Below are 16,294 nucleotides of genomic sequence, written 5' to 3' on the forward strand. Positions count from 1 at the left end.
CCTCTTCTGGACAGGTATACATGCAGATAGAGTACTCATACACAAAAATAAATAAGTCTTTTTTTTTAAAAAAAAACTCATATTTTCAAATATTTCCCTTTCAGCTCTTGCTAACTCTGCCATCAAGCACATGAAGGTGTTTGACAATGCTTACGCCAGGGCTTCTGGACTCGATTCATTTCTGTCTACATAACGTCATCTGTTGAGATCACATTGTCCATTGCTAGTGAACGAACTGTTTTAGCTCAACCCTTATTTGCTTGTTAAACTTGTTTTTTGTTCTTAAAAAATTTCAGCCAATTTTATCGCATTTTAACCATAACCATATTCTGGTTCCTTCTAAATATGCAGGGCATTCTCTTTACACTGAAGCATTGCATTCTATTGGCTAGACTGCCAACAGCAGCTACAGTCATAGGCTTCTAGCTTGAATATTAATTAAGCTTTGAGACTTAAATAGTCTATAAGTGTTTAAAATAGTCTATCACATTTTTAGGGTAGCTATAGAATTGAATTTCTTCAATGCTTTTTCTGTATCTACAAGAATCATAATTTTTTCTTCTTTCTTTTACTTTTGACATGTTAATGCTTTAATCTGGTTAATTTATTCTTTATTTAGTTTCATGTCATGTATATATTGGTCATATCCATCTCTCACTGATTAGATTAGATTAGATTTCTAATCAGAAAGCCGTCAATTACTCCCATAACCATCATGTACACCTTGTCCTGCAAGTCAGTATTGCAGTGTTCAGGCTTCACTGCAGGAAATCCCACTGATGCCTCTCCTCTCCCATCCCTACATAGCACCTTCTAGAACTACCAAAGGCAGCCAACAGGAAGGAAGTTTTCAGGTGAGATTCAGCTTGAATTTCTCTACCTTCTGCAATTGTAGGTAGGTAGTGACTTTAGAAAGACCAGTATTGAACCATCTAGTTATAACTGTTGTCAGGGATCCACAGCTTTTCTGGCCAGTGACTGGGACTAAGAAACCTCACAGGGGCTGCACTTGGCTAGTACACTGGGTGGACAACAGCCACCAAAGACCAGATGAGCCCCCACCCAACAAAGACCACACAAGATAGACCAAGAAACACTTCAAACTCCACAACTCCAGACAATTAAATCTCAGGGCCAAATCATAAACATAAACAATCAAATAATATGCCTCCTCCAGAAGCCAGAAACCTTCTGTAATAGGCCCTGAGAAAAGCAATTTAGGTGAAGCACAAACCAAGAACTACAAAATAGTAATTATGAGCATGTTCAGAGTCCCTGAAAGGAGTGTGAGTGAATGACTTCAATGAAGACCATGAAAACACAGTTAAATGAAATGATGGAGACAATAAAAGAAATTAAAGTAAAATTTAACAAAGAAATAGAATCACTAAAGAAAACTCAAACTGAAAGAAAAATCTGGAAATGAAGAATTCAGAATATCAAATGAAAACTCAGCAGTAAGTCTCTCTAACAGAATAAAAGTCATGGAAGAAATAATTTCAAGTCTAGATCACATGGTCTAGAAGAAATGGGTATCTCGGAGAAAGAAAATGTTGAATCTCAAATTTCTGGGCACAAAACATCCAGGATATCTGTGACACTGTGGAAATATTAAACCTACAAGTAACAGGTATAAAGAAAAAAAGATCAATGGCACAAAAATATTTAAACCTAATCATAGGGGGGAAATTGCCCAATGTGAAGAAAGAGATGCATCTCACGGTAAAAAGCATACAGAACAAGAAACACAGATGGGACCAAAACAGACACTCATCGTGACACATAATAACCAAATGACTGAATGTACAGAACAAAGTAAGGATATCAAAAGCTTCTGGAGTAATAAACCAAGTTACATATAAAAGCAGGCCCATTAGAATAGTAACTTATCTTTTATAGAATTTCATTTAGGTTTTTTCATGCAATATATTTCTTAATCTGCATCCAGACAAGTTTGTTTGGTGATTTCCCTATTGTGAGGAAACGAATTTTTCATTCTTTCCTTGTTCTCCTCTCCAAATACAAACAGTATGTTAATAGAATGCTTTTATTATTTTGATTATATTCTTTGCCTCACATTCTGTTCAGGTACTCCACACCTCCATTCCTTCCCCAACTTCATGCTTGTTTCTCTCTCTCTCTCTCTCTCTCTCTCTCTCTCTCTCTCTCTCTCTCTCTCTCCCCTCCCCTCCCCTCCCCTCCCCTCCCCTCCCCTCCTCTCCTCTCCTCTCCTCTCCTCTCCTCTCCTCTCCTCTCTCTACCCCCTTTCTGCTTCAGAGAAGCACCAAATAGCTCCTGACAAAGTAACAACAACAAAAACGAAAAACAAAACAAACATGGAGTCCACTTAGGGTTGACCCAATACCTGCCTTGGAATGTGGTTTATATAAGGTACCTAATGGTACTTCATCACAGAACTGATCTTCCCTTTTCCAGCGGGTATCAAATGCAAATAGTCTGTTGAGTAGAACTGGAACTTTGTGTCCACTTCTCCTTTTCAAGTGCTGGGATTTTGCCTGGTTCACACCTACTCGCGTCTTATGCACACTGTCCCAGTCCATGTGAGTTCACAGGTGTATCAGTTCATTGAGTCTGAAAGATGCTGTCATTTTGGAGTCCACCACCATTTCTGACCATTAAAATCCTTCCTCCTCTTCTTCCACATCATGTAGACCCTTAAGCCTTCAGAGACGTTTGATTATGCCATCTCACTTAAGGCTGAGAGCTCCAGAGTCCTTCACTGTGTGCACACTGTTCAGTTGTGTGCCCTATGTAAATTACTATCAATGAAAGAAGACGCGTCTCTGGTGATGATGGATGCTCTGATCGATTGGTACAGTAATACGCCATTAGGAATACATGTATTGATGTGCTCCTTTAACAGCTGACTTTTCAAGTGGAGACTGTGAACGCCACAATGGCCTGAACAAAAGCTCAAAGAGACCACAGATGGCATCACAAGCTATTATTTCCAGCAACTAACAGTCACAATCAATGGAGAAAGCAAACCAATTTAATATAAAAATTAATCTAAGCAATTTCCACCAACCAGCTCTTCATAAGGCACTCCATAGAAGAAAAACTTGAGTCTGAAGAGGTTATCCAGGAAGACACAAGAAATAAATAATCCCAGAACAGTTAGTCAAAAAATGGACAAAAGTAAAAGACAAACACCCATACCACAACATGACAGGAATAACACTGCTCATTAATAACTTTCAAGACTAATTATCTCAACTGTCAAACAAAAACGTCATAAACTGACAGATCAGATTAGAAAACAGGAGCCATCTTCTGCTACATCCAAGAAACATCTCACCATCAAGGACAGATATCATCTTGGGATAAAGGGGATTAAAAAAAATTCCAAGTAAATGGAACCAAGAGGCAGGCATAGCAATTTAAATATTCAAACTAATCAGAAGGGATAAGGAAGGGATACTGTACAAGCATTAAAGGAAAATCAAAGAGGATATTGCAATTCAATGCACTAAACACATGGGCACTCAAGTTCATAAAAGAAACAGTTCTATAAATAAAATAATATATCAAGCCACACACAGGCATAATGGGTGACTTAAATACCCAACTGTCACCATTACAGGTCATCCAGACAAAAATTAAATGGACATGCTTGAATTACATGAGTCAAATGATCCAGCCAACATCTATAGAACATCCCACCCAAACACTAAAGAATATACCTTCTTCCCAGCAGCCCATGGAACCTCCCCCAAAATTTACCACAAATTGGTGCACAAAGAAAGGCTCAAAAGAGATTTTAAAAGTTGAAGCATCACCTTACATCCTGTGTGGCCACCACAGATTAAATCTGGACATCAACAACAAAAGATACAATAGTAAATTTCCAAACTCATGAAAACTGAACAACTCACTATTGAATGAAAACGCAGAAAGCAAGAAGAAAATTTAAAACTTTTTAGAATTTAATGAAAATGAAAACACAATATATCTAAATCTAGGGGATACAATGAAGGCAGTTCTAGAAGGCTTTCACAAAAATATTGGAGAAAATCATGTTACTAACAACACACTTGTAAGTTCTAGATCAGCAGTTCTTAATCTGTAAGTCACAACCTTTTTTTTGGGGGGGGGGGGTTCAAACAACTCTTCACAGGGGTCACCTAAGACCATGAGAAAAGACAGATACTGCATTACAAATATTTGCATTATAATCCATAACAGTAGCAAAATTAAAGTTATGAAGTATCAATGAAAATAATTTTATGATTGGGGGTCAGCACATCAGGAACTGTATTAAAGGATCATAGCACTGGGAAGGTTGAAAACCACTACACTAGAAAAACAGGAAAAGTAACCCAAAGAAAGATAAGATAGGAAGACATAATAAAACTTAAGGATGAAATAAACGAAATAGAAACAACAAAGAATTACAAAGGATCAGTGAAGGAGAGTTAGTTCTTTGAGAAAATCAACAAAATTGACAACTCTTTGGCCAAGTCAACTGAAAGACAGAAAGACAAGTTGCAAATTAATGAAATTAGAATTTATATGGGAGACATGACTATAGACACCAAGGAAATCCAGAGAATTACAGAGAAATACTTTTAAAACCTATACTTTACCAAACTAGAAAAATTGAAAGAAATACAGATTTCTTGATGTAAAGTTAAATGAAAATCGAATAAGCAATTTAAATGATCCATGTCCCTCTGTATAATGAAAACAGTAATTAAAAGTCTTCCAGCAAAAAGTGGGGGACGGCCAATGGATTCAGTGCAGAATTCTACCAGACCTTCAAAGAGCAGTACTCCTCAAAACATTAGATAAAATAAAAACTAGAGAAACATTCCCTACTCATTTTTATAAAGCCTCTTTGATACCAAAACCATATCAAGACCTAACATAGAAAATGAGAGACCAATTTCCCATATGCAAAATGCCACAGTAAGCTGGGACTACAGTAAGACCCGGCTACACCAGCTTGGACCATAAACTGAAAAGACTCCATATCTTATTACAGAGATACATGCTTATTCCTCTACTCATAATAGCCAGAAATCGGAAACAGCCTAGATGTTCATTTGTGGTACATTTACACAATGCAGTGATTACAATTCAGCTGTTAAGAAAAAAGAAAGTGTAAGTTTGCAGACAAATTGGGTGGACCTAAAAACACTCAGTCTGAGTGTGTAATCTAAAGTAAAAACAACAACAACAACAATAACTGCATCTTTCTTTTATATGTGGATATTGGCTTTTAATCCTTATACGTGTTTGTTTCAGTCCAAATAATCACAGAGGTTAGGTAATTAGTAAGGGATTGGGGGTGGCAAGAAGGGGATTTTCCAAGAAAGGAGAAATAGACTGGAGTGTTATAACATGTGGAATTGGTTCTATTGCTTTGTCTTAATTTGGTTCCCAAAGCCATGCTTCCAGACCTGAGGGTCCTGCCCCCAGCTAGGTTCATTTGGTAATAAAGAATCACCATGTAGCCAGTGGCTGGTCAGGGAGACAGGGAAGGACTTTCAGATTGTACAGGCAAGGGACAGAGGGAGAGACGGGGAGGAGGAAGGAAGGAATCCATGATCAGGGAGCAAGAACAGACTTAAAGACCTGATGACATGTAAGGTTCCAGGAAAATGGCCCTAGAAGTAATCCCATGATTGTGTCTGTGGTAGCAGAAATGAAATATAGATTTAGCACTCTTTATCCAAATCCCATAGGGGAAAGATCTATATGCTCAGAAATGCAGACAGTCCTGAAAGCTCAGGAAAGACCATTGCTTCTGCTCACATTCCTGGCCCAAGAGGAAGCTGCCTAGAGCCCTCTGGACACAGGAACATAGGAACAGTCACAGAGAGGATCCTTCTCGTCTCTGCCTGGACCCTGAGCTGAAAACCAGTCAACAAGAGCACTGATACACCTGAGAGCAAACGTAAGACCAACACATCTGCTCTGAGGGACCCACCTGGAGCCCTCAGGACACACCAACCAAGGAGCAGTCTGGGACAGGACGCTTCTGGTTTCTGCCTGCACCCAGAGGTGAACCAGTCCTATAGCGCTCTCTACCCAGATCCAGCTGAAAGAAAACAGGTCTCCAGTAGTGCTGACACACAGGCTTAGAGAAGGGTCAAGCCACTGTCAGAGACAGCAAGACCCAGCTGACACCAGAGACAACCAGATGGCAAGAGGCAAGAACAGGAACCTAAGCAACAGAAACCAAGGCTACTTGGCATCATCAGAGTCCAGTTATCCCACCAAAGCAAATACTGGATATCCCAACATACCAGAAAAAGCAAGATTCAGATTTAAAATCACATTTCATGATAATGATAGAGGACATTAAGAAGGACATAAATAACTCCCTTAGAGAAACACAGGACAAGACAGGTAAACAAGTAGAAGTCCTTAAAGAGGAAACACAAAAATCTCTTAAAGAATTACAGGAAAACACAACCAAACAGGTGAAGGAATTGAACAAAACCATCCAGGATCTAAAAATGGAAATAGAAAGAATAAGAAAAGCACAAAGGGAGACAACCCTGGAGATAGAAAACCTAGGAAAGAGATCAGGAGTCATAGAATCACCAATAGAATACAAGAGATAGAAGAGAGAATCTCAGGGGCAGAAGATAACATAGAAAACATTGGCATGACAGTCAGAGAAAATGTAAAACACTAAAATCTCCTAACCCAAAACATTCAGGAAATTCAGAACACAATGATCAAACCTAAGGATAATAGGTATAGAAGAGAGTGAAGATTCCCAACTTAAAGAGTCAATAAATATCTTCAATAAAATTATAGAAGAACACTTCCCTAACCTACAGAAAGAGGTGCCCATAAACATACAAGAAGCCTACAGAACTCCAAATAGACTGGACCAGAAAAGAAATTCCTTCCATCACATAATAGTCAAAACACCAAATGCACAAAATGAAGAAAGAATATTAAAAGCAGTAAGGGGAAAAGGTCAAGTAACATATAAAGGCAGAATTACACCAGACTTCTCACCAGAGAATATGAAGGTCAGAAGATCCTGGACAGATGTCATACAGACCCTAAGAGAATACAAATGCCAGCCCAGGTTACTGTATCCAGCAAAACCCTCAATTAACATAGATGGAGAAACCAAGACATTCCATGACAAAACCAAATTTACATAATATCTTTGCACAAATATAGCCCTACAAAGAATAATAGATAGAAAATTCCAACACAAGGAGGGAAACTACACCCTGAAAAAAAAGAAATCAAGAAAGTAATTTTCATGTAACAAATCCAAAAGAAGACAGCCACACAAATATAATTCCACCTCTAACAACAAAAATAAAAGGAAACAACAATCACTATTCCTTAATATCTCTTAACATCAATGGACTCAATTCAATAAAAAAACATAGACTAACAAACTAGATACATAAAGAGGACCCGCATTTCCGTGCATACAAGAAACACACCTCAGTGACAAAGACAGACACTACCTCAGAGTTAAAGGCTGGAAAACAATTTTCCAAGCAAAAGGTCCCAAGAAACAAACTAGAGTAGCCATTCTAATATTGAATAAAATCAACTTTCAACTAAAAGTTATCAAAAAAAGATAAGGAAGGACACTTCATATTCATCGAAGGAAAAATCTACCAAGATGAACTCTCAATCCTGAATATTGATGCACCAAATGCAAGGGCACCTACATTCATAAAAAAACACCTTACTGAAGCTCAAAGCACACATTGTACCTCACACAATAATAGTGGGAGACTACAACAAACCACTCACATCAATGGACAGATCGTGGAAACAGAAACTAAACAGAGACATAGAGAAACTAACGGAAGTTATGAACCAAATGGATTTAACAGATATTCATAGAACATTTCATCCTAAAACAAAAAAAAATATACCTTTTTCTCAGCACCTCATGGTATCTTCTCCAAAATTAACCATATCATTTGCCATAAAAGAGTCCTCAACAGATACAAGAAGATAGAAATAATCCCATGCATCCTATCAGATCACCACAGACTAAAGCTGGTCTTCAATAACAACAAAAAAATGACAGAAAGCCCACATACAAATGGAAGCTGAACAATGCTCTACTCAATGATAACTTGGTCAAGGAAGAAATAAAGAAAGAAATTAAAGACGTTTTAGAATTTAATGAAAATGAAGGCACCACACACCCAAACTTATAGGACAAAATGAAAGCAATGTTAAAATAAAAAAAAAAAAAGACTCATATCTCTGAGTGCCTTCAAAAAAAAAGTGGAGAGAGCATACAGTTGCAGCTTGACAGCACACCTAAAAACTCTTGCACAAAAAGAAGCAAATACACCCCAGAAGAGTAGATGGCAGGAAATAATCAAACACAGGCCTGAAGTCAACCAAGTAGAAACAAAGAGAACTATACAACGAATCAACAAAACCAGGAGCTGGTTCTTTGAGAAAATCAACAAGATAGATAAACCCTTAGCCACACTAACCAGAGAGCAAGACAAAGTATACAAATTAGCGAAATCAGAAATGAAAAGGGAGACATGACAACAACAGAACCTGAGAAAATTCATAAAATAATCAGATCCTACTACAAAGGCCTATATTCAACAAATCTGAAAAATCTGGACGAAATGGACAATTTTCTAGACAGATGCCAGGTATCAAAGGTAAACCAGGGTCAGATAAACCATCTAAACAGTCCCATAACGCTTAAAGAAATAGAAGCAGTTATTAAAAGTCTCCCAACAAAAAATAAGCCCAGGATCAGATGGATTTAGTGGAGAATTCTACCAGACCTTCATGGGAGACCTGATACCAATACTCTCCAAACTATTCCACAAAATAGAAACAGAAGGAACACTACCCAATTCCTTCTATGAAGCCACAATTGCACATATACCTATACTACACAAAGACCCAACAAAGAAAGAGAACTTCAGACCAATTTCCTTATGAATATCAACACAAAAAATACTCAATAAAATTCTCACAAACAGAATCCAAGAACACTCATCCATCATCAAAACAATCAAGTAGGATCAAGTAGGCTTCATTCCAGGGAGGCAGGGATGGTTCAATATATGGAAATCCACCAATGTAATCCACTATATAAACAAACTCAAAGGAAAAAAAAGCACATGATCTCATTAGATGCTGAGAAAGGATTTGATAAAATTCAACACCCCTTCATGTTAAAAGTCTTGGAAAGATCAGAAATTCAAGGCCCATACCTAAACATAGAAAAGCAATATACAGCAAACCAGTAGCCAACATCAAACTAAATGGAGAAACTTGAAACAATCCCACTAAAATCAGGGAATAGACAAGGCTGTTCACTCTCTCCCTAGTTATAAATATAGCACTCGAAGTCCTAGCCAGAGCAATCAGACAAAAAAAGGATGTCAGAGGGATACAAACTGGAAAGGAAGAAGACACAATATCACGATTTGCAGATGATATGATAGTATACTTAAGTGACCCCAAAAGTTCCACCAGAGAACTATTAAGCCTGATAAACAACTTCAGCAAAGTGGCTGGATATAAAAGTAACTCAAACAAATCAGTAGCCTTCCTCTACTCAAAGGATAAACAGGCTGAGAAAGAAATTCTAGGGAAAGGACACCCTTCACAATAGTCACAAATAATATAAAATACCTTGGGGTGACTTTAACCAAACAAGTGAAAGATCTGTATGACAAGAACTTCAAGTCTCTGAAGAAAGAAATTGAAGATCTCAGAAAATGGGAAGACCTTCCATGCTCATGGATTGGCAAGGTTAGTATAATAAAAAGGACCATTTTGTCAAAAAGCAATCTACAGATTCAGTGCAATCCCCATCAAAATTCCAACTCAATTCTTCATAGAGTTAGAAAAAGCAATTTTCAAATTCATTTGGAATAACAAAAAACCCAGGATAGTGAAAACTCTCCTCAACAATAAAAGAACTTCTGGGGGAATCACCATCCCTGACCTCAAGCTGTATTACAGAGCAATAATGATAAAAACTGTATGGTATTGGTAGAGACAGGCAGATATAGCAGTGGAATAGAATTGAAGATGCAGAAATGAACCCACACACATATGGTCACTTGATCTTTGACAAAGGAGCTAAAACCATGTGGTGGAAAAAAGATAGCATTTTCAATAAATGGTGTTGCTTCAACTGGAGGTCAGCACGTAGAAGAATACAAATTGACCAATTCTTATCTCCTTGTACAAAGCTTAAGTCCAAGTTGATCAAGGACCTCCACATAAAACCAGATACACTAAAACTAACAGAAGAAAAAGTGGGGAAGAGCCTCAAACACATGGGCACTGGAAAAAATTTCCTGAAGAGAACACCAATGGTTTATGCTCTAAGCTCAAGAGTGGACAAATGGGACCTCTTAAAATTGCAAAGATTCTGTAAGGCAAAGGACACTGTCATCAGGACAAAATGGCAACGAACATATTGGGAAAAGATATTTACCAATCCTACATCTGATAGAGGACTAATATTCAATATATACAAAGAACTCAAGAAGTTATACTCACATAACTCTATTTAAAAGTATGGTACAGAGGTAAACAAAGAATTGTCAACTGAGGAATATCAAACGGCTGAGAAACACCTAAAGAAATGTTCACTATCCTTAAGTCCTCAGGGAAAGGCAAATAGAAACAACCCTGATATTCCACCTCACACCAGTCAGAATGGCTAAGATCAAAAACTCAGGTGACAACAGATGCTGGCCAGGATGTGGAGAAAGAGGAACACTCCTCCATTTTTGGTGGGATTGCAGACTGGTACAACCATTCTGGAAATCAGTCTGGAGGTTCCTCAGAAAATTGGACATTGAACTACCTGAGGACCCAGCTATACCTCTCTTGGGCATATACCCAAAAGATGCCCCAACATACAACAAAGACACGTGCTCCACTATGTTCATAGCAGCCTTATTTATAATAGCCAGAAGCTGGAAAGAACCCAGATGCCCTTCAACAGAGGAATGGATACAGAAAATGTGGTACATCTACACAATGGAATATTACTCAGCTATCAAAAACAATGACTTTATGAAATTCATAGGCAAATGGATGGAACTAGAAAATATCGTCCTGAGTGATGTAACCCAATCAAATAATAATAATAATAATAATAATAATAATAATAATAATAATAATAACCCACACACATGGTATGCACTCACTGATGAGTGTTAGCCCAAAACATCGGATTATCCAAGATACAATCCACAGATCACATGAAGCTCAAGAAGGACGACCAAAGTGTGGATGCTTCAGTCCTTCTTAAAAGGTGGAACAAAAATATCCATAGGAGGAGATATGGAGACAAAGTTTGGAGCAGGGACTAAAGGAACGGCCATTCAGAGGCTGCCCCACCTGGGGGTCCAGCCCATACACATACATCCACCAAACCCAGACAATATTGCTGATGTCAAGAAGTGCATTCTGGCAGGAGCCTGATACACCTGTCTCCTTGAGAGACTTAGCCAGAGCATGACAAATACAGAGGCAAATGCTAGCAGCAAACCATTGAAGTGAGAATGGGGTCCCCATTGGAGGAGTTAGAGAAAGGATTAAAGGAGCTGAAGGGGCTTATAACCCCATAAGAACAACAATACCAACCAAGCAGAGCTCCCAGGGACTAAATCACTACCCAAAGACTGTACATGGACTGACCCATGGCTCCAGTTGCATATGTAGCAAAGGATGGCCTTGTTGGGCATCAATAGGAGGAGAAGCCCTTGTTCCTGCCAAGGCTGGACCCCCCAGTGTAGGGGAATGTCAGGGCAGGGAGGCAGAAAGGGGTGGGTGGTTGGGGAGGGGGAATACCATCATACAAGAAGGGGGAGGGGTTAGGATGGGGGTTTATGGACAGGAAACAAGGAATGGGGGTAAATAACATTTGAAATGTACATTAAAAATATCCAATAAAAATAGAAATAAGCATCTAGCAAATATTAACTCAAGACTACTGGCAGGGGTGTGTGTATGCTAGCCACGGGGACAGTTAGAAGTGTTCAACCCTTGAGCTGTCAAGGCATATCAAAATTAGCTGGGGTGTGTGTGTGTGAGTGTGAGTGTGCGTGTGTGTGTGTGTGTGTGTGTGTGTGTGTGTGTGTGTGTGTGTGTTGCTTTGTCAATACTGGGGATTAAACCTAGGGACTCATGCAAGTCAGCAATCACTCTACCACTGAGTATTGGGGGGGGGGGGATGTTTTGAGTAAAGCATTGTGTCATTTATATCTGTAAATAACTTATCCATGACTGGGATCCATTATCCAGGAAGATCTTTACAAAACTTTAATATCTCTTCATCCCTTCCCTGAGAAAAGCAATTCAACTGGGACTTTTTACTTTTCCAGTAGTCCACAGGCAGCCACCAAAGAGTGTTTGGTCAGAGGGACAGACGACTGGAAAAGAATCTAAAACTCATAGCTTAGCAATTTTGCTGAAGCTTTTCAACAACTTCTCCACTTGCTGAAGTGATTGGCTTTTTTAGATGATACTAACTTTTAGAATAAAAATTGTTGATTTGCTGCCACTGCAGTGCTGTTGTTTTAGTGTTCTGTCGTTATCTAGTGAACACAGAGAATAGAGGATGGAGACACACTACTTCCGTTCTGTCAACCACACTCCTCATGCTCTGGCTCATCACTACTTCCGGTCTGCCAACCATGGGCCAACCACGCTCCTCATGCTCTGGCTCATCACTACTTCCGGTCTGCCAACCATGGGCCAACCATGCTCCTCATGCTCTGGCTCATCACTACTTCCGGTCTGCCAACCATGGGCCAACCACGCTCCTCATCCTCTGGACTCACCCTTTTTCTCCTTACCTCCCGGTCTCCCTTAACAAGCTTCTTGTAACATCTATTGTGATAATCACACCCATGTGTTAACTTGTCTGTTTAATGTATGTTTGAAGTGTTAGATGGTGACATAGAGATTAGGGCTGTGTGGAGGCAAGTCATTGGGAAAACTCAAAAGCGGGTGGCTGAAAACAAGATAACACTCATAGTGACACGGACAGAGTTCATGGAAACCCACAAAGAATGAGGACCAGCCCTGGGACAAGCAGCACTCGGAAGCCATAGTTACACGTGACCCACGGCAGGAGACTGGAAGGAATCAATCCCTGGGGCAGCAGACACTGCCAGGACCTGGAAACAGGGCTGGACTCACGCAAGGGAAGATGGCCAAACCTAGGGGATGCAGCTGATTCCACACCACAGCCAGCAGAAGAGAGGGATACATCCTCTATCCACTGTCTAGCAACCCTCCCATCCCTCCCGGTGTGTACTGCTGGCTGAAACCGGCACAGACCAGCGGCCCTAATAAATAAGAATTATTGCTAGAAGTTTTCATGGAAACTAGCAGCAGGCTTCGTAAGAGTGGAGCAGCAGATAGTAAACACCTGGACGACAGCATACTTATAAAATGTTTACAGAGTCCCTCAGACAGCCCTGTGCACACAGAGGTGGGGGAGTGGGAGAGAGTCTAGAACCCTCCAGGCCATTGTAGCACAGAAGACTGGTGAGAGACATTGGTTAAAAGGGTAACCAATAACTCATATTTTGGCTGAAATAATCTGTAGATAGACTTTGAGCCTGGCTAATTTTACCATGCGGCGTTTTAATTTGTAAGATGTTTATAATAAAGTTTTAATTTTAAAAGGAGTAATGAGTGTTTCTTAATCCAGCCCCTTCGCTTTCTTCAGATGAAGAAATGGGATTTCAAATCGGCTTAAAGTAAGTCTCAGAAGTCGCAGCTCTCCTGACTACAATAACTATCTTTAATTTACCGTTGAAAATTTGCCCCATTCGAATGGGCCCAAGAGATCTTTGCACAGTACCGTACCTATAGTTGATAACAATATAGTCTTGAAAGTGCTAAGAAGTATATTTTAAATGATTTTACAACATCGGTGATAACTGTGAAGTAGCATGTGTTAATTGTCTCTATCTTAGTTGTCCTACGGTATGTATATTTCAAAATACCACATTATGTGAGGTAAATATAATTTCCTCATTGCAACCTGAGTCAGTTTCCAATGGGAAAAAAAAAAAAAAAAAAAGAGGGGTTGCTTTAAATAGCATGATCTGTGAGCAGTTTACTTGTGGTACCATTGAAGGGACTCTGAGGATTCTACTCTCTATGTGAGTTAAATGGCCCATACCTGGCAGCTACATTTGAGAACCTACCAGTCCACAGATGATAGCACTTTAAATGTTGTCATTGGAGCCAATGAGTTGATTCAACTAACAAAGGCACTGACCTCCATGCCTGGTGACTCGAATTTGATCTGAGGACCCACGCAATGGAAGGAAGTAATAAATTCCCCTGAGCTGCCCTCTGACCTCCACACTGGCTATGTGCTGGGACACGCCCACCAGCACACAAGCACACACCAACACATATTTGCTTTAGAATCATTATTCAACTACTTCTTAATCTTTGGTGAATGTTAAAAAGATCTAAATAATTCCAAATGCGAGAGTGCATAGCATTTCCTCAGCAGCGTTACCGTTCTCTGTTCTGACTGATGGAACTTTAGTTATTTCTCAGCTCTCATTTGATCTGGCAATAACACAACAATCTCTCTCCTGAACATGGACATTTTTAGTTTCTGATCTGAAAGATCCGTCTTTAAAAAAAATATTAAAATCTGTCCTAATACGATTAGCCTTAAGTTTGGCAATGTCCCACCTAGGCCACAAAGATGACCTTATCTATTAAGAGATTTATTACCCACATTTCGTCTTCTGCGGGATTCTTTTTAATGTTCAAAACCTTGTGTGCAAACACCAACAAGGAGCTTTTTTTTTTCCTTCCTTCATTTCAGTGGCTTAGATACAAGGATTTAAAGCAACTTCCGTGGGTTTAAAATACTGCCTAACAGCTGGAGAGATGGCTTAATTGGAAAGGTACTTGTTGCCAAACTTGAGTTCAATCCCTGGACCTACAGAATACAAGTTTAGAAGCGATTCCAAGTTGCCCGCTGACTTTTTATGCGTGTGTGCATACACACAAACGGGACTTTAAGTTACCCAACAAATAACCGTAAAAGCCTGGTGGTGGTGGTGGTGGTGGTGGTGGTTAGAAATCGTCTTTGTTAGAAACCACTTACAACTATTTTAACAGATTATTTCAAAAAGAACAAATTATCTTCATCTAAGATTATTTTCATACCGTGGCACATAAAAAAAAAAAAAAAGGAGTGTCTATATTTTAAACTGCCATGTGCACAAGAGAAATGAAGGGAATTGCAGGATTCAAATCCTTCCCAGACTTCCCAGACCTCTCTATGGATAATTCCCCCAGAAAGGTGCTTGTTCTGTCTGTCCTGAATAGGGAGATGCCCTCTTGTCCTCTGGTGACAGCCTGGGCTGGTCTGTGAGATTTGCATTTGGGAGTTTGCGGTCAGGGACTTGCAGACCCCCCCCCCCCACCTCCAACTGCGTTTTCCCGCGCTTCCGGGTCCTCCCGCTGCCCTGCCCCCAGCTGCCCACAGCAACTCCTTCCTACTGGTTTCGTGATTACCATTTTACAGTGACCAAGTCGACAGCTGCCTGTGAGCTGAGGACTCCTGCAGCCTGCGGAGGTGGAAGCTTCTCGAAGCCAGAGACCTGCGGTGCGCGCCGTCCCCGCCAGGGGGCGACCAAGCCCCGCCGCGGTCCCCAAGGCCGACCCGCGCTTACCTCCAGGTAGTACAGGTCGACCGTAGTGATCTGCGAGTCCAGGAAGTCTTCGTAGGTGTTGAACTGCGTGACGATGTTGTCCAAGGCCGTCATTCCATCGTCCTGATCCATCGCGGCTACACCGACGCGTCCCTAGTAACCGGTGTGGGCGGGGCCGAACGCGCGCCGGTTGCGGGGGCGGGGCGAGGGCGCTGCGCTGGCCCCTCCCCAGCCCGTTCCCTGGGCGGTTCTAACCCCTGGAAGCTGTCAGCCCCGCACTGCAAACCCAAACTTTTGCGGGGTAAAAGCCTTAGCGCAATCCGAATGTGCCTGCTCAGTGCTTTCAGTAAGAACCTCGAAATCTAAGAAATAGTCTTGCTGGGTACTTCAAAATAACACGCGATTTGGGTCAGTTTTATAATTACAACTTAAAGGCTTATGGTTGCATCTGAGTGCCAGGAACAATTTAGAAACTTCCCAAACGAAGCAGCCTCAATGATCTCCTACGTCCCTGAGTTCTGCCTTTCATCTTCTTTACTTTGTTATTTAAAATTCAGTAAGTTGAAAATTACTTGAAAAATCTTGCCTCCTTGAACGTCCTTCTTAAAAAAAACGGGGGAAATGCTAAG

At 40.2% G+C, this 16,294-nt stretch overlaps 1 protein-coding gene across 2 annotated transcripts in view; it reads right to left on the bottom strand.

The window, feature by feature from the left end:
* Positions 1–15,851, bottom strand: part of Cfap299 (cilia and flagella associated protein 299) — a 485,668-nt gene extending 469,817 nt beyond the window's left edge. Inside the window, exon 1 of one of the 2 annotated variants that reach the window (XM_039092653.2) lies at positions 15,687–15,851. In XM_039092653.2, coding sequence (XP_038948581.1) covers positions 15,687–15,797 — 111 coding nt within the window. In that variant the 5' untranslated portion in view covers positions 15,798–15,851. The remainder of the gene's footprint in view (positions 1–15,686) is intronic. The other variant, XM_039092654.2, reaches the window with a different exon arrangement.
* Positions 15,852–16,294: the final 443 nt, after the last annotated feature.

This window comes from Rattus norvegicus, chromosome 14 (assembly GCF_036323735.1).
Source record: "Rattus norvegicus strain BN/NHsdMcwi chromosome 14, GRCr8, whole genome shotgun sequence".
Taxonomy (NCBI): domain Eukaryota; kingdom Metazoa; phylum Chordata; class Mammalia; order Rodentia; family Muridae; genus Rattus; species Rattus norvegicus.